We start from the raw sequence: 18,254 nt of genomic DNA, 5'->3' as shown, positions 1-18,254 counted from the left end.
ATCCTTCTCCTCTCCAGGTGAGCACCCAGCCCCTGGAATGTGCTGGAAGCTCTCCCTGGATCCTTCTCCTCTCCAGGTGAGCGCCCCCAGCTCTCCCTATCTATAATAATTATTATTTTGAACAGCGAAACAGTTCTTTGGCACGGCATCCTTAGGACCTGCCTTTAACTGGCGTTTTGGGGTCACTAAATAACCCCAAAAAGTCAATTACGCGCTGCTCCTCCCCACAACCAGCGCTGGAGCCGCTCCTCCTCCTGACGCCACCTCAGCGCCGCCATGACACCCTTCACCCCAGAACTACAACTCCCTTCATGCCCCGCGGCTGGGCGCCCGCCGGGAGCCGCGCTGAGGCGGCGCGGAGCCCGCCGGGAGTTGTAGTTCTCTTACGGGCAGGCGGACAGCGAACTACCGGCGGCCGGAGGAAGCGGGGGCGGCGGGGCCGGGAGCGAGCAGAGTCCCGGGATCGGGATGCGGCCGCGGCCCGGGACGCCGCCTCGTTGCCCGGAGCGACACCATGCACCCGGCCGTGGCGGTGGGGCTGGTGTTCGGCGGCTGCTGCAGCAACGTGGTGTTCCTGGAGCTGCTGGCCAGGTGCGGGGAGGGTCTGGGGGGGATAAAGGGTCAGGGGAGCCCATTCCAATGGGATCGGGGTGATCCCCCCTCAGGGTGTGTGAGGGGCCGCAGTGGCAGCGTGGGTCTGGGGGATTTGGGGTGCGGGGCTGGCACTGAGGGGGTTTTACCCCTCAGGCCTCGGTGCCCCTCAGGGAGGAGCCCAGACCTGCATCAGCGCCCGGATCGGGATTTGGGGGGTTTTGGGGGGGATTTGGGGTATTTTTATGGCTGTGGGTGACCTGTCCGGGCACAAGGAGCGGTGTCCCCATGCCGGGCAGGGCCAGCCAGCCGGGAATGCTCTCACCTGGCACCGCGAGCTCGGAACCTTGGGATGTTTTCCAGCCGGGATCGCCGCTCGCTGCAAAGTCACCGAGTCCCCTTGAATTCCTACATTGGAGGCTGGTGCTTTTGGGGATCTCACCTTCCTCATCCTGGTGGTTTTGGGGATCTCACCTTATTTTTGGGATCTCACCTTCCTTACCCTGATGATTTTTGGGATCTCACCTTCCTTACCCTGATGATTTTTGGGATCTCACCTTCCTTACCCTGATGATTTTTGGGATCTCACCTTCCTTACCCTGATGATTTTTGGGATCTCACCTTCCTCACCCCAGTGATTTTGGGTATCTCACCTTCCTCACTCACCCTCATGATTTTGGTGATCTCACCTTCCTCATCTCGATTATTTTGGGGCTCTCACCTTCCTCACCCCAATGATTTTGAGGATCTCACCTTCATCACTCACCCTGGTATTTTTGGGGATCTCAGTTTCCTCCCCCTGATGTTTTTGGGGATCTCATCTTCCTCACTCACCCTCATGATTTTGGGGATCTCACCTTCCTCATCTTGATTATTTTGAGGATCTCACCTTTCTCCCCCTGATGTTTTTGGGGATCTCAGTTTCCTCACTCTGATGATTTTGAGGATCTCACCTTCCTTCCTCCCCCTGATATTTTTGGGGATCTCAGTTTCCTCACCCCAATGATTTTGGAGCTCTCACCTTCCTCACTCACCCTGATTTTTTTTGGGATCCCACCTTCCTCATCCTGGTGTGTTTGGTGATCTCACCTTCCTCATTTTGATTATTTTGGTGATCTCACCTTCCTCATCTTGATTATTTTGGGGCTCTCATCTTCCTCACTCACCCTGATGTTTTTTGGGATCTCACCTTCCTCACCCTGATGTCTTTGGGGAATCTCACCTTCCTTACCCTGATGATTTTTGGGATTTCACCTTCCTTACCCTGATGTTTTTGGGGCTCTCACCTTCCTCACCCCGATATTTTTTGGGGATCTCACCTTCCTCACTCACCCCAATGATTTTGGGGATCTCAGTTTCCTCACCCTGATGTTTTTGGGGATCTCACCTTCCTCCCCCTGATGATTTTGAGGATTTCACCTTCCTCATTCAGCCTGATGATTGTGAGGGTCTCACCTTCCTCACTGTGATGTTTTTGGGGATCATTTTCCTTCCTCCCCCTGATGTTTTTGGGATTTCACCTTACTCACCCTGATGTTTTTGGGGATCTCACCTTCCTCACTCGCCCCAATGACTTTGGGGATCTCACCTTCCCCATCCTGATAATTTTGGGGATCTCACCTTCCTTACCCTGATGATTTTGGGGATCACACCTTCCTCACCCTGATGTTTTTGGGGATCTCACCTTCCTCACTCGCCCCAATGACTTTGGGGATCTCACCTTCCCCATCCTGATGTTTTTGGGGCTCTCACCTTCCTCACCCCGATATTTTTGGGGATCTCACCTTCCTTACCCTGATGATTTTGGGGATCACACCTTCCTCACCCTGATGTTTTTGGGGCTTTCACCTTCCTCACTCACCCCAATGATTTTGGGGCTCTCAGTTTCCTCACTCACCCTGATGTTTTTGGGGCTCTCAGTTTCCTCACCCTGCTGGAGGAAGGCCAGGAGGATTTGGAAAGGGCTGGTCAGAAAGCTGGGAAATCCTGACTGGAAAAGAAGCGTTGCCTGAACTGGTTTGTGTGTAAAATCCCAGTGAGTCAGCGTGGGGCTGCATCCCCTGAGCCACTCCAGCTCCCAAACCCAGCCCTTCATCCCTCCCAGCCCATCCACATCCCAGATTTTTGTAGGAAAAAGGGAGTGCAAAGCCCAGCAGCTGGGATATCTGCTCCAACATGGTGCACAATCCCTGGAAAAATCAAGAAGCAGTTCCTGGAAGAAGAGACCCTGTGTGAGGAGTTGTTTTTCCTCTCAGGAAAATCCAATCTCTGCCTGAGTGCCAGAGGAGGAATGAACCCTTTGGAAGCAAAAAAAACCCCTTTGGATTTGGGGTTTTTTCGCCACTCGTGTCTCCTCCAAGCAAACTAAAACCAAAACATTTGGCTCTGTTCAAAACCTGAATTATTCAAAGTGGCTGAAGCCCAGAGGAGCAAATTCCAGAAAATCAACTGCAGCCATCAGGGAAAAGCTGCTTTTCAGGCAGCACCTCTCATCCACTTCTAAAATTCCTCCATTCCTAAAAATTCCTCCAGCTCAATCCCTTTTACCTACCCTGCTCCCCTTTAATCCCAAAAATTGGGGTAACACCAATTATTTTGTTTGGGTTTTGGAAGGAAAAGTTCCTCCTGCAGGTGAATATTGCCATAAAAAGCAAAATCCTGGAGCAGCATCCCAGGAAAAGGCAGTGACCAGGCTGGAGAGGAGCAGCAAAGGTGATTGGGAAGAAATTTGCTCAGGATTTAGAAGGAAAGCAAAGGAATGAGAAGTGTTTAGTCTGGAAATGCCTGAGGGCAGAAAAAATACTTCAAATGTGTGGAGAGTGGCTGCTGGGCTGTGGAGGCAGAACAAGAAATCCCACATTTCCTCATTTAAGGGGCTCAAATTGCAGTGGAAGGGCTGTAAATCAGGCCCAAAAATCAGATTTTCTCCCTTTCCACGTGGCGAAGCAGGAGAGAGAGCAGGGAAACTTCTTCCTGGGAGGACTTTTTTTGGTTAATCTGCAGCTGAAGCAGATCTTGGGTGGACAGATCCAAATTTATCTCATTTTTTAGGTGGATCTGAGCGAGCCAGAGAAGGAGCCATGCTCAGCTGTGCCTTATCAGCCAGCACAAAACCCTGGGTGCCAACTCTGCTGATAAAGTGGGATCTGGGGTTATCCTTGGGTTATCCTTGGGTTATCCTTGGGTTATCCTTGGGTTATCCCAGGTTTCCAGCTCCTTGTGATCCCCTCTGCAGATAAGATTTGCAATCCTGCAGCTTCTGCCTCTGCTTCAAGGTCCCTTCTCTTCCTGCCAGGAGCTTTTGGACCTTTCATCCTCAGGGTTGAAGTTTTATGGATAATGAAGCTGGGAAGAATGTGGGAAGTGGCAGAGGGAAGTGGGAAGTGGCTCAGGGTGGTGCCCATTCCTGGAAAATGGAATTTTTCCAGCTGCTGTTGGGCCAGCCCAGCATTCCTCGTGTGCCTCCTGAGAGCTCTGTGGGGTGACAGAGCAGAATTTGTTGGAGACAGCTTGGAAATTCCTGTTTTCCAGGGCATTTCAGCCTCTGGGTTGAAGTTTTATGGATAATGAAGCTTGGAAGAATGTGGGAAGTGGCTCGGGGTGGTGCCTTCCTGGAAAAAACAGGGAAAATGGAAAATGGAATTTTCCTTTCCAGCCCAGCATTCCCCAGGTGCCTCCTGAGAGCTCTGTGGGGTGACACAGGAAAATTTGGAGGAGACAGCTTGGAAATCCCTGTTTTCCAGGGCATTTCATCCTCTGGGTTGAAGTTTTATGGATAATGAAGCTGGGAAGAATGTGGGAAGTGGCTCGGGGGGGTGCCCCTCCCTGAGAAAAAACAGGGAAAATGGAATATTTCCAGCCCAGCATTCCCCAGGTGCCTCCTGAGAGCTCTGTGGGGTGACAGAGCAGAATTTGTTGGAGACAGCTTGGAAATTCCTGTTTTCCAGGGCATTTCCCAGCTTGAATCCTGCAAAACTGCATGTTCCGTGAGGAGCAGGACTCTCCCAGGAATTCTGGGAAGGATTCCCTAAATCCCTCCATCTCCCACGAGCTTTTTCATTATCTCCTTGTCTCCTCTGAGCTTCTGCTTCCCAGGAAATCCTTCCCTGCTCCCTGGAGCTCCTCAGGGAGGCTTTGCTTGAATTCCCTGGTGTGGAATTCCTGTTCCCACAGGACAAACACTTGGATTTTTTGGGGGTGGTGGCGTTTCTGCACTCCTGGGTCCCTCTAGGGGGGCAAAAGGGGACTGAGAGGGTCCCTTTTGAGCTCAGACAAAACCCTGTGGAGTTTGAAACCTTGTGGAGTTGCTTAAAAAGATCCGTGGATGTCACGTGGGATTTCTGCCAGGACTTTTTTGGGCTCCTGTGAGGAGTTTTGGTCCCTTCTAGACAACCAAAGGGGCTTTTTTTGGGTTTTTTTGGTTTTTTTTTGCATCCCAGGGGAGCTGAAGCTTTTTTAGGGGAAACTGAGCAAATCCAAGATCCGTGGATGTCACGTGGGATTTCTGCCAGGACTTTTTTGGGCTCCTGTGAGGAGTTTTCGTCCCTTCTAGACAACCAAAGGGTCTTTTTTTGGGTTTTTTTGGTTTTTTTTTGCATCCCAGGGGAGCTGAAGGTTTTTTAGGGGAAACTGAGCAAATGTGAACCAGGGACACTCTGCCAGCACAGCCCTGACCTTGGCACTTCCCTCCTGCAGCAGGGATGAGGGATATTGAATTTCCAGCTGCCTTTTCCCCCTGGAAAATCAGATTACCTCAATGACCCGACCTCTAACAAACCCAGCAGCTTTCAGGGAGGGACAGAGTCCTCCTGGAGCCCCTTCCCGTGGGAAAGAGGGACATCCAGCAGATTTTTTTTTAATTCCTGATCTCACTGACCAGTTCCTCCTGGGAAATGTTGGAGGAAACACCCTGCAGGTGTTTGCAAAGCTCAGGTGAACAAACCCCGAGTGAATCCTCTCCAGGGTGGGTCTCTTTTTGGGAAAAGCTATGGGATTCTGGGAAAAGCTATGGGATTCTGGGAAAAGCTATGGGATTCTGGGAAAAGGGATGGGATTCTGGGAAAAGCCATGGGATTGTCACTTTTTGTGAGGGATTTTCTGGGATGGCAGAGTGAGCTCTGCACGGATGGCTCTGATGCTGGGCTCTCCCTGCCTGCAGGCAGTTCCCAGGATGTGGGAACATCGTGACCTTCTCCCAGTTCCTGTTCATTGCCCTGGAAGGTTTCATCTTCGAGGCCAACTTCGGGAGGAAGCGCCCGGCCATCCCCATCAGGTAAATCCCGAGGTTTTCCCCAGCAGGAATTGCCTGGATCTCTTTTATCTCCAAAAAGGTTTTCGTAAAATGGATTTTGCACTTGTCCTCTGGCAATCCCATCCGTCCTGCAGCACCTGCAGAGCCATGGTAGGAAGTTGTCAGGCTGGATAAAATCCACACTGATCTATCAGGAATTTTTGATGGGAAGTTGCCATCAGATCCTTCCCTGTCGCAGGAACAGAGTTTTGTACAGGGAAGAGTTTGGTGTGCTTCAAGAGCTTTGTGTCCCTGGGATTTGGTGTGGTGGGAAGGGAAAGATTCCCTGGAAAATCACCCAAATTCACTTCATGTTTCTCCACTGGGGACGAGCTTGGTGGCAGACCTGGGAGCTCTCTGTGCATTCCTGAGGGGTCTCTCAGCATCTCGGGAGGTTCCTGCCCATCTCCCAGGAGTTTTTCCCTGTTTCAGGAACTATTTCATCATGGTGGCCATGTTCTTCACCGTCAGCGTGGTCAATAACTACGCCCTGAACCTGAACATCGCCATGCCGCTGCACATGATCTTCCGCTCGGTGAGCTTCCTCCTCCTCCTCCTCCTCTTCCTCATCCTCCTCCTCCTGCTCCTCCTGCTCCTGCTCCTCCTCCTCCTCCTCCTGCTCCTCCTCCTCCTCTTCCTCGTCCTCGTCCTCCTCCTCCTCCTCCTCCTCCTCCTCTTCCTCATCCTCCTCCTGCTCCTGCTCCTCCTCCTCCTCCTCCTGCTCCTGGGGCTCCCATTCCATCCTTTCTGCCGGAGCTGTCCCTGCTCCGTGTGCCCTGAGGGCACAAGCCCCTGTTGGAGGAGATCCTGGATTATTCCAGCTGGTGGGAGAGCAGCCTGGCTCCAAAGCTCAGCTCCAAACTTACGGCGTTGATCATTAAATTCCAGATTAAGGGCAGACAGGGAGGCAGGCTCAGAGAGGCTTTGGAATTCCAGAGCTGAGGGGGAAGTGGCAGTGACAAAAGCAGTCCCAGGCTCTGGTTGGCCCAAGGGCTCCAGCTTTCCCTGCCACCACGTGCTTCATGTTCTGCTCTTGAACATCACAGCTCATGGATTGGGATTTGGCCTAATTCCACCTGCACAGGTCTTTGCTTTGGGAAAATAAACCAAAAAACAACATTAAACTGCATCTGCACTTAAGTGTGGGTGAGTGCCAGGCTGAAAGATCTTTTAAACCCCAAGGAAGTGGAGCCCCAGCTGTTGGGAATAACAAAATCTCCTGGTGGGAGCTCTTTGCCCACGGCACATGCCGGGGGTGGAATATCTGGGATCAGGAGAGGTTCAGAAGGATAAATCCAGCCCAGGCTGGAGGAGAGCTGTCCCAGGTGAGCTGTGGCTCTGCTCCTGCAGTCAATCCCTGGAGCTGGGCTCCTGGTCCCAGTTAAACACTGGGATTTGGCCACAATGACAAAAAAAGATCTCCTGGCCAGGAGATCCAACCCACATCCTTATTCCCAAGGCACCCAGCTCATTTCCTCCCCTTCTCCTGGATGAAGGGACTCAGGATCATGGAATCATGAGGCAGGAAAAGAACTTTAAGCTCATGGAATCCCCCCAGTCCCAGCACTGTCCCATGTCCCAAGTGCCACATCCCTCCAGGGATGGGGACTCCGGGGCTGGGACAGCCCTTTCAGGGCAGGAGTTTTCCCAATATCCTCAAGGAAGGATCCCAAAAGCCTCAAGGAAGCTGTTCCTTCTCCCTGCCAGTTTTCCTGCTTCAAACCTGGAGTTTCTCGTGGTGTTTGGCATCCCCCACACGGAGTTTGCAGTGTCCCTGTGGGATCAGCATCCCAAACTGGGGAATTCTGGCCTGCTGACCTCATGGTTTAATTTTTCCTTCTTTTTTTTCTTCTCCAGGGTTCTCTCATAGCAAGCATGGCCCTAGGGATCATCATCCTGAAGAAAAGGTAAATCACAAATTTCATCTCTGCCACGGATTAAATCCTGCTGGGTGTTTTGTGCCCTCACTTCTCCTGTTAAATATTCTGATTTTTATCATGGGAAACTGGGACAGAGGCTGGAATAGCTCCTCCTGCATCTCCACCTCTGGAATTTTGGGCTGGGAAGAGATTTTCCCACAGCTGCAGCCTCTTGTGTTCACTCCTGGATCTTCTGGAAGAGCTCCTGGGGGAGGCTGGGGTGGAGCTCAGGGCCTCCTTCTGCTGGGGACTGTGGCTCCAGCAGTGCTGATAACACGTTAATAACACGTTAATAACACGCTGATAACACGTTAATAACACGCTGATAACACGTTAATAACACGCTGATAACACGTTAATAACATGCTGATAACACGTTAATAACATGCTGATAACACGTTAATAACACGTTAATAACACGTTAATAACACGTTAATAACATGCTGATAACATTAATAACATGTTGATAACACTGAGCTGTGCCTGCACGGAGTCAGGGCTGGAGCTGTGGGATAAACTGGGAGAAATGTTGGGATAAACTGGGAGAAATATTGGGAGAAATGTGGGAAATGTTGGGATAAACTGGGATAAATGTGGGGAGAAACTGGGAGAAATGTGGGGAGAAAAGCTGAGCTGTGCCTGCACAGAGTCAGGGCTGGAGTTTGTGGGATAAACTGGGATAAACGTTGGGATAAAGTGGGATAAACGTTGGGATAAACTGGGATAAACGTTGGGATAACCTGGGATAAACGTGGGAGAAGAGCTTCCCCAGGCGCTGAGCTGCCCTGCTGGCCCTGCCCGGCTGGGCTGGGACGTGCCTGCTGTCCCATACCTGCAGCAGGAACGCAGGGCCAGGCGGGGCCGGTGACGTGTCCCTTGTCCCCTGTGCAGGTACAGCGTGTCCAAGTACAGCTCCATCGCCCTGGTGTCCCTGGGCATCTTCACCTGCACCTTCATGTCTGCCAAGCAAGTGGTAAGGATGGCAGGGGACGGGGAACTCGATCAAAGTCAAGCCACCAGGTACTTTTGGCAACATTCCAGGGCCTCCGAGCCCCCCAAGGGTTGTCTCGGCAGCTCTGGACATCCGGAGTGATGTGCTGAGTTCCCACAGGAACTCAGGAATTCCCTGATTTTTCATGGAGATGTGAGGTGTTTCCTGCCTCCGCGTCTGCTCCCAAAAAAGATTTCCTCCTGGTTTTACTTTCCCGTGGGATTTAATTTCATTACAGGTGTCTCTTCACCTGTTCACACTGCTTTTTGCTGGGAATAAATCTGTTTTTTACCTCAGAGTGGTAACAGAAAGAAGCTGCTTTTCCTTGCCTTGTTCAGGTGAATCCTGAAGAAAAAGCCATCAGAACTCTTCCCTCCTTCCATCCCACAAGAGATTGTTGCCTTTCAGGCTGCATTTTTCCTGTTCTCATCCCTAAATAAAGTGCCTGTGCTTGGAGAGCAGGAGGGAGGGAAGCAAATCCTTGTGGGAGCTTCTCCTGGGCCTGAGCCTGTCAGCTGCTGCCAAAAAATGGCCCAAAGTGAGAAGTGGCTGCACTTAACCCAGCCCTGAAGGGCTGGAAATGAAAGGGAGCTGGCAAAGCTCCAAATTGCCCCAAATTTCAGGGGTTTTTACCCCCAGAAGGGCTGAGGGAGGGCTGGGCTCTGCAGCCCTGGCTCTGTTAATCCAGACCAGCTCCCAGCAGGGCTGGGGCTGACGCTTTGGTATAAAAGCTTTATCTATAAAAGCTGTTTTGTCCGCAGAGGGGGAGAAATCCGATTTTCCCTGGAGCTCAGGGAAGGAGCTGAGGCAAGTCCAGCTGGAGTTGGGCCCTCAGCCTGATTTTCCCAGTTTTACTGACCATAAGCCTGGTTTTAGGGCTGGTTTTAGGGCTGGTTTTAGGGCTGGTTTTAGGGCTGGTTTTAGGGCTGGTTTTAGGGCTGGTTTTAGCTCCTGATGGGCTTGGCCTGGGCTGTTATTCCTTCCTAGATGGTAATTTCTGGGATGGGGACATGGGAAACTGGGAATGGGATGGGGACACAGGAACATGGGAATGGGGACACAGGGACCTGGGAATGGGGACACAGGAACCTGGGAATGGGGGCACAGGAACCTGGGAATGGGGGCACAGGAACCTGGGAATGGGGGCACAGGAACCTGGGAATGGGGGCACAGGAACCTGGGAATGGGGGCACAGGGACCTGGGAATGGGGACCTGGGAATGGGGACACAAGAACCTGGGAATGGGGACACAGGAACCTGGGAATGGGGACACAGGGACCTGGGAATGGGGACCTGGGAATGGGGGCACAGGAACCTGGGAATGGGGACACAGGAACATGGGAATGGGGGCACAGGAACATGGGAATGGGGACCTGGGAATGGGGGCACAGGGACCTGGGAATGGGGACACAGGAATGCAGGAATGGGGACACAGGAACCTGGGAATGGGGACACAGGAACATGGGAATGGGGGCACAGGAACATGGGAATGGGGACCTGGGAATGGGGACACAGGAACCTGGGAATGGGGACACAGGAACATGGGAATGGGGACCTGGGAATGGGGACACAGGAACCTGGGAATGGGATGGGGACACAGGAACCCAGGAATGGGCTGGTTTTGGGAGCTTGAAAAGCACCACTGATTATTTTTGTAACTAAAAAATTCAGTCTCATCAATCCAGGCCATTCCTTTCAGGAAAAATCCTGCTTTGCTCAGACTCTGACACTTTTTTCCCTGGAATCTCTGCATTCCCTGGAGCAGAGTGGGAATCCTGTGGCTGCTGCAGGGACCTGGTGGCTCTTGGTGACTTTTGTGTCTCCCTTCAGGCATCTGACCCCAGCCTGAGTGAAGAGGAGGGACCCCAGGCCTTCCTCTGGTGGTTGCTGGGTATGTGGGGGCCACAATTCTGGGATGCTGGCAGGATTCTTGGAATTCTCTTGGCAAAAGCAGAGAGGGAGAGGGGCTGGGGCTGCTCCAGCTGTTCCTTCAGCACCAGATTTCACAGAGGAGGCTTCAAAGTGTGGTTTTCTCCTTCCACCTGGGTCTCCTGGTGGGAAATCTGGAATGGATTGTTACCAGTAGTGGCACAAACTGCATCCCTGGCATTTTTCAGGGATCTCTTGGAGACCTGAATCCCAGAATTATCAGTTTTCTTACCCAGCCTGTTTGGTTTTTTTTTTCCCCTAAAAGCCAAATTTGGTGAGTTTTTTTCAGGGATCTCTTGGAGACCTGAATCCCAGAATTATCAGTTTTCTTACCCAGTCTGGGCAGTTTATTTATTTTTTTTTCTCCTAAAAGCCAGATTTGGTGAGTTGAAGCTGTGCTTCCCTTCCAGGCATTGCTGCCCTCACCTTCGCCCTGCTGATGTCTGCCAGGATGGGAATTTTCCAGGAGACTCTGTACAAGAAATTTGGGAAGCACTCCAAGGAAGCCCTCTTCTACAACGTGAGTCCCTGGGGCTCCCCCTGCTCCGAGGTCCGGGCACAAAAAGGGTCCCACCCTGCCAGGATGGAGCAGGGAGGAGCCTGCTCTGATCCTGCTGCTTTCCAGCAGGGAATTGGGGTGGATTCCCACCCCCTGATCCCACCCTGGCTTTGTTTCTCCCCCCCAGCACGCCCTGCCACTCCCTGGATTCCTGCTCCTGGCTCCCAACATTTACCAGCACGCCGTGCTCTTCAGCCAGTCTGGTGAGTGTGGGCATTCCCATCCTCTGGAAAATCCTCTGGGAAGTTCCCTTCCTGCAGTTCTGCATGCTGGCATCTTGGGCTGTTCCAAGCCTTTGGGATTTTGGAGAAGTTGCAGGAAGGAATTCCTGGCTGGGCTGGAATTCCCAGAGAAGTTTGGGCTGCCTCTGCATCCCTGGAAGTGTCCAAGGGCTTGGAGCAGCCTGGGATGGTGGGAGGTGTCCCTGTCCATGGCAGGGGGTGGAATTTAAGGAACCATTCCATAATTCCATGATTAAACCTCAAGTTTCTTCCCAATTCCCACGCACCAGCCGCATATCCAGGAGTGATCCCTGGGAAAAAAGGAACGTGGTGGCTCAGAAGTGGGAGCGCCAGGATTTCATCCTCAGGCAGGGATGTGAGCATGGACCTGCTGGGGTTTTTTTGCTGTGGGAGCAGAGTGGATTCCTCCAGCAGCAGAGCTCTGACACAGGAGAGCGAGACAGAGCTTTCCTGCTGACATTTTTCCTTCTTTTCCATTTTTCCCTCTGGGATTGCCTGTGCAAGGCTGCAGGGAGTCCTGGATCATGGTTGGTCCTGAGCTCATCCCACCCTTTTTCCCTGCAGAGCTGTTCCAGGTGCCGCTGATCGGCCTGACCCTGCCCATCATGTGGTTCTACCTCCTCATGAACGTCATCACCCAGTATCCTTTATCCTCCGTCCCAGCCCTTGTGGGGTGCCCCAGCAGGACTGGGGCTGCCTTCCTAAATCCTGGCAGTCTTCCCTGCCCTCGGGAGCTGCTGGTGCTGTAGCTCCAAAAATGCAGGGAAAGGGACTTCTGGTTTTGAGGCTGGACTCGACGATGCCAAAGGTCTTTTCCAGCCTGGTTTGTTGTGGGATTCTGGGACTTCTGCTTCCCCTGCTCCTGGGATTCCCAAAGGGAATTCCCAGTCTGCATCCCTGCTGTCCCTTACCTGCTTCTCTCAGGAGGAGGTAAATCCTTGGAGTCTTCCCTGCCCTTGGGAGTTGCTGTTGGTGTAACTCCAAAAATGCAGGGAAAGGGAACTTTTGGTTTAGGTTGGACCTCAAAGGTCCAAAGGTCTTTTCCAGCCTGGTTTGTTCTGGGATTCTGGGACTTCTGCTCCATGGAAATGGAGGAGTCTGGAGCTTCTGTTGTCCAACTCAGCCCGGCTGCTCCAGTAGGGGAATCAGATCTGGGGTTTCCCTGGGTTTGTAGTGTCCTGTTCCAACCCATCTGATCCCAGGAGGGAATTTCCCCCATGCACAGCAGGCTGGCATTCCCAAAGGGAATTCCCAGTCTGCATCCCTGCTGTCCCTTACCTCCTGCTCCTGGGAAGAAGTAAATCCTTGGAGTCTTCCCTGTCCTTGGGAGCTGCTGTTGGTGTAACTCCAAAAATGCAGGGAAAGGGACTTCTGGTTTTGAGGCTGGACTCGACGATGCCAAAGGTCTTTTCCAGCCTGGTTTGTTGTGGGATTCTGGGACTTCTGCTTCCCCTGCTCCTGGGATTCCCAAAGGGAATTCCCAGTCTGCATCCCTGCTGTCCCTTACCTGCTTCTCTCAGGAGGAGGTAAATCCTTGGAGTCTTCCCTGCCCTTGGGAGTTGCTGTTGGTGTAACTCCAAAAATGCAGGGAAAGGGAACTTTTGGTTTAGGTTGGACCTCAAAGGTCCAAAGGTCTTTTCCAGCCTGGTTTGTTCTGGGATTCTGGGACTTCTGCTCCATGGAAATGGAGGAGTCTGGAGCTTCTGTTGTCCAACTCAGCCCGGCTGCTCCAGTAGGGGAATCAGATCTGGGGTTTCCCTGGGTTTGTAGTGTCCTGTTCCAACCCATCTGATCCCAGGAGGGAATTTCCCCCATGCACAGCAGGCTGGCATTCCCAAAGGGAATTCCCAGTCTGCATCCCTGCTGTCCCTTACCTCCTGCTCCTGGGAAGAAGTAAATCCTTGGAGTCTTCCCTGTCCTTGGGAGCTGCTGTTGGTGTAACTCCAAAAATGCAGGGAAAGGAACTTCTGGTTTTGAGGCTGGACCTCGATGTCTCAAAGGTCTTTTCCAGCCTGGTTTGTTGTGGGATTCTGGGACTTCTGCTTCCCCTGCTCCTGGCATTCCCAAAGGGAATCCCCAGTCTGCATCCCTGCTGTCCCTTACCTGCTTCTCTCAGGAGGAGGAAAATCCGTGGAGTCTTCCCTGCCCTCGGGAGCTGCTGTTGGTATAACTCCAAAAATGCAGGAAAGGGAACTTCCCGTTTTTAGATGGACCTCAAAGGTCCAAAGGTCTCAAAGGTCTTTTCCAACCTGGTTTGTTCTGGGATTCTGGACTTGTTCTCCATGGAAATGGAGGAGTCTGGAGCTTCCCTTGGCTCCGTGGCAGGGATTGTCACCCTTTTACCAACACAGTGGGGGACCTGAGAGATTTGGGATGTCCCTGAGTTTGTTGTCCTGTTCCAACCCAGCTGATCCCAGGAGGGAGTTTCCCCCATGCACAGCAGGCTGCCCATTCCCAAAGGGAATTCCCAGTCTGCATCCCTGCTGTCCCTTACCTCCTGCTCCTGGGAGGAAGTAAATCCGTGGAGTCTTCCTGCCCTTGGGAGCTGCTGGTGCTGTAACTCCAAAAATGCAGGGAAAGGAAACTTTTGGTTTTAGGTTGGACCTCAAAGGTCCAAAGATCTCAAAGATCTTTTCCAACCTGGTTTGTTCTGGGATTCTGGGACTTCTTCTCCATGGAAATGGAGGAGTCTGGAGCTTCCCTTGGCTCTGCGGCAGGGATTGTCACCCCTTTACCAACACACTGGGGGACCTGGGAGCTTTGGGATTTCCCTTACCTCCTGCCCAGGTACGTCTGCATCCGCGGCGTCTTCATCCTGACCACGGAGTGCACGTCCCTGACGGTCACCCTGGTGGTGACGCTCCGCAAGTTCGTCAGCCTCATCTTCTCCATCCTGTACTTCCGGAACCCCTTCACGGGCTGGCACTGGCTGGGCACCGCCTTCGTCTTCGTGGGCACCCTGATGTACACCGAGGTGTGGAACAGCCTGCGGCCCCTCCGGAGGCCCAAGGAGGAGTGAATCCAGGGATTTTCAGCCGGGATCTGTTTGGTGTTTTCCAGAGCCCACCCCACCCCCGGGGTGTTTTTATAACAGGGGGGGTGTTGGCTGTGCCAAGCTCCTGGGAGAACGGGGATCCTCCACTGGATCATGGAGAAACAATCCGGGCATTTTCTGGGAGTTGGCATTTTTTTAGGCTTCAAATTTTTCCTCCCTTTTATTTTATTTTTTTTTTCCCATTGGAATAACCCTTTTTAAGGAGAAGCTGATCCAGAGCTTTGTTGGAAGCCCAACTTCCCTGCTGTTGGCTTGGATCAGCTGCACCCTGAGCCAGCTTGGTGCCATCCTTTGATGGTCCCGGTGTCTGGAGCCGATGGCTGAGCCCCATCCCAGTGGGAATCCCTGATCCCTGAGCTGGGAAACATCCGCAGCCGGAGCTTCCAGCCTGCCCCGTGGATCCTGAGAGGGCTGCGTTTCCTCTCCCTTGCCCAGTTCTCCTCCCATCCCTTGGGATCAGCCTGGCACAGGCTCCCTGTCCCTCAGTGTCACCCCTGGCTGCTTTTCCTGGACTTTTCCTGCACTTTTCCTGGAGCAGCACCTTGTTCCCGTGCTGTCCCTGCCCAGCTGGGCCAGTTGAGGCATCCAGGAGGGATGAAGGGGATTTAACAACAAAGGAAAAACCATGGAAAAAAAATCCCAAAGTGATGGAAAGGCAGCAGCTCCCTGCCAGGCATTCCCTGAGCATTTCCCAAACTTCTTCCCTCTATTTTTACTGCTGATTTTTATCATCTCTCTGGGATAATCCCCTTCCCAGCTTTCCTCATCCTTGCTGGGAGGCAGAGTGGGAAAAGGAAGTTGCTCCGTGATGTGCTGGGAGCACTGGTTTAGCCCCAAACCCCAGTGTGGGAAAAGGGAATTCCATCCCACCCAGAGCCAGCGTGGTGCTGCCAGGACCTGCAGCTCCTTCCCAACATCCTGAAGCATTTTTTCCCTCATTTTCTGTTTTTCCCAAGCCTGGAAAAGCTGAATTTCAAATCCCAAGGGATTTTTCCAGGGATTTTGCAGATGGGGAGGCTGGCCTGGTGTAGGGCAGGTGATGTTCCAGCTGTTTGTGGTGGCTCCACCAAGGACCCAGAGAGAATCAGAACCTTCATCCCTGATTTTCATCCTCCAGGATCTTCACACGGAGCTGCAGCTGGGGCTGGGGAGGTGGGGAAGCCAGCAGAAATTTGGGATGAAGGGTTTTGGGAGCAGGGAGCAACTGATGAGGTGCTGCAGGGATCAAACACGGCGGGGAAACACCGGAGCTGCGACTGCGGGTCCGTGGGTGTTTGAGCCAGGGATTGTGGGATCCAGGGATTGTGGGATCCAGGGATGGTTTTATCCAGGAATTGTGGGATCCAGGGATTGTGGGATCCAGGGATTGTTGGATCCAGGGATTGTGGGATCCAGGGATTGTTGGATCCAGGGATTGTTGGATCCAGGGATTGTTTATCCAGGGATTGTGGGATCCAGGAATTGTGGGATCCAGGAATTGGGGGATCCAGGGATTGGGGGATCCAGGGATTGGGGGATCCAGGGATTGGGGGATCCAGGGATGGATCCAGGGATTGTTTATCCAGGGATTGTGGGATCCAGGGATTGTTTTATCCAGGGATTTTTTGATCCAGGGACTGTAGGACCCAGGGATTGTGGGATCCAGGGACTGGGGGATCCAGGGATGGTTTATCAAGGGATTGTGGGATCCAGGGATTGTGGGATCCAGGGATTTTTTGATCCAGGGACTGTAGGACCCAGGGATTGTGGGATCCAGGGACTGGGGGATCCAGGGATTGTTTATCAAGGGATTGTTTTATCCAGGGATTGTTTATCCAGGGATTGTGGGATCCAGGGATTGTTTATCCAGGGATTGTTTTACCCAGGGATTGTGGGATACAGGAATTCTGGGATCCAGGAATTGTAGGATCCTGGGATTGTTTACCCAGGGATTGTAGGATCCAGGGATTGTGGGATCCTGGGATTGTTTACCCAGGGATTGTAGGATCCAGGGATTGTGGGATCCGGGAATTGTAGGATCCAGGGATTGTTTTACCCAGGGATTGTGGGATCCAGGAATTGTGGGATCCGGGGATTGTTGGATCCAGGGATTGTGGGATCCAGGGATTGTGGGATCCAGGGATTGTGGGATCCAGGGATTGTTTTACTAAGGGATTGTGGGATCCAGGGATTGTATATCCAGGAATTCTGGGATCCAGGGATTGTTTATCCAGGGATTGTGGGATCCAGGAACTGTGGAATCCAGGGATTGTTTTACCCAGGGATTGTAGGATCCAGGAATTCTGGGATCCAGGGATTGTTTTATCCAGGGATTGTTTACCCGGGGATTGTTTTATCTAGGGATTGTAGGATCCAGGGGTTGTTTATCCAGGGATTGTGGGATCCAGGGATTGTTTTACCCAGGGATTCTGGGATCCGGGGATTGTTTTACCCAGGGATTGTGGGATCCAGGAATTCTGGGATCCAGGGATTGTTTTACCCAGGAATTCCGGGATCCAGGGCCTGAGCAGGGCTGACAGGGAGCTGCTCCAGCTGTAACACCCCGTGCATCCTCTGGCTCACCCTTCCTCTCCAGGACCTCGCATGGCGTCCCCAATTCCCGAGGGACACGGGAATATTTGGGGGATTTGGACACTCCTGATTTTTTTACCATTTGCTTTTCACTCCCAGCACATCCACCACGGGTTGTTTGTTCCTGTCAGGGGCATTTTTTAAACTTCCTGGCGTGACGAGCGCGTCTGGAACGTTCACGGAGTCGCAGGAATGGCGGCAATTCCCGCTGGAGCACAGAGGAGGAAGGGCCCGGGCAGAAGGGCCTCGTTAGCCAAAATTAATTAACCCAAATTAATTAACCCAGGCTCCCCCTCCAGGCTGATTAGTTCAGTTTTAATATTTGTGTAGAGAGCAGAGCACCTATTTTTCAGCAGAGGCTGGAGAAGGGAAGGACCCGGCGGCTTTTGGGGCCGGTTGGGTTCGGGGTGGGGTTTGGGTTGGTTTTTTAAAAGTGAAATAAACCTGTATCCTCTTCAAAGGCTCTTGGCTTTGTGTCTCCTTGACTGGCGGCTGGAAAATTAACGGAATCATGGAATTGTTCGGGTTGGAAAAGCCCTCTAAGGTCATCCAGCCGTTCCCAAGTGCCACATCCACGTGGCTTTGGAATCTTCCAGGGATGGGGACTCCACTGCCTGTTCCAGCTCTTTCCATGAAGAAATTTTCCGTGAATATCCAATCTGAGTGAGAACTCACCATTTTTCTCTAATGTGAGAGAAAATAGGAAAGACTCAGCCTGGCTGGGTGGAGTTCTGGAGAAGACCCCACCATCAGATCCAAGATTCCCTAAATCCAGCATCGATGGGAGCCTGGAGCAGCCGGGGAGGAGGAAATTTGGGATTTGAGGTCTCCCAGCAAGACTCAAATCCTCACAGCTGGCTGGATTTGGGGTCTCCCAGGCAAGGCCCAAATCTTCATCAGAAAATCTCAAAGCAGAATTTGGGGTTCTCCAAAGATTCAAATTCTCAAACCATCAGAATTTGAGGTTCTCCCATAGACTCAAGATACTTAACTCAGAATCTGAGCTTCTCCAAAAAGATTCAAATGCCCAAAACACCAAAATTTGAGGTTCTCTGAAAAGATTGAAATCCCCAAATCAGAAACTGGGGTTCTTCAAAGAGACTCAAA

The 18,254-nt window shown here is 52.3% G+C and overlaps 1 protein-coding gene across 1 annotated transcript; it reads left to right on the top strand.

Moving 5' to 3' along the window:
* The first annotated feature begins 373 nt into the window (after positions 1-373).
* On the top strand, positions 374-15,536 carry SLC35B4 (solute carrier family 35 member B4). Its single transcript, XM_039711953.1, has 10 exons — positions 374-591; positions 5,750-5,863; positions 6,314-6,416; positions 7,739-7,788; positions 8,692-8,773; positions 10,622-10,682; positions 11,131-11,240; positions 11,407-11,482; positions 12,086-12,161; positions 14,309-15,536. The coding sequence occupies exons 1-10, from the start codon at positions 515-517 to the stop codon at positions 14,538-14,540; spliced, it is 981 nt and encodes a 326-aa protein (XP_039567887.1). The 5' UTR covers positions 374-514; the 3' UTR covers positions 14,541-15,536.
* Positions 15,537-18,254: the final 2,718 nt, after the last annotated feature.

This window comes from Passer montanus, unplaced genomic scaffold (genome assembly GCF_014805655.1).
Source record: "Passer montanus isolate IOZ18808 unplaced genomic scaffold, ASM1480565v1 scaffold259, whole genome shotgun sequence".
NCBI lineage: Eukaryota > Metazoa > Chordata > Aves > Passeriformes > Passeridae > Passer > Passer montanus.
This window is presented reverse-complemented; position numbering and strand designations above follow the sequence as displayed.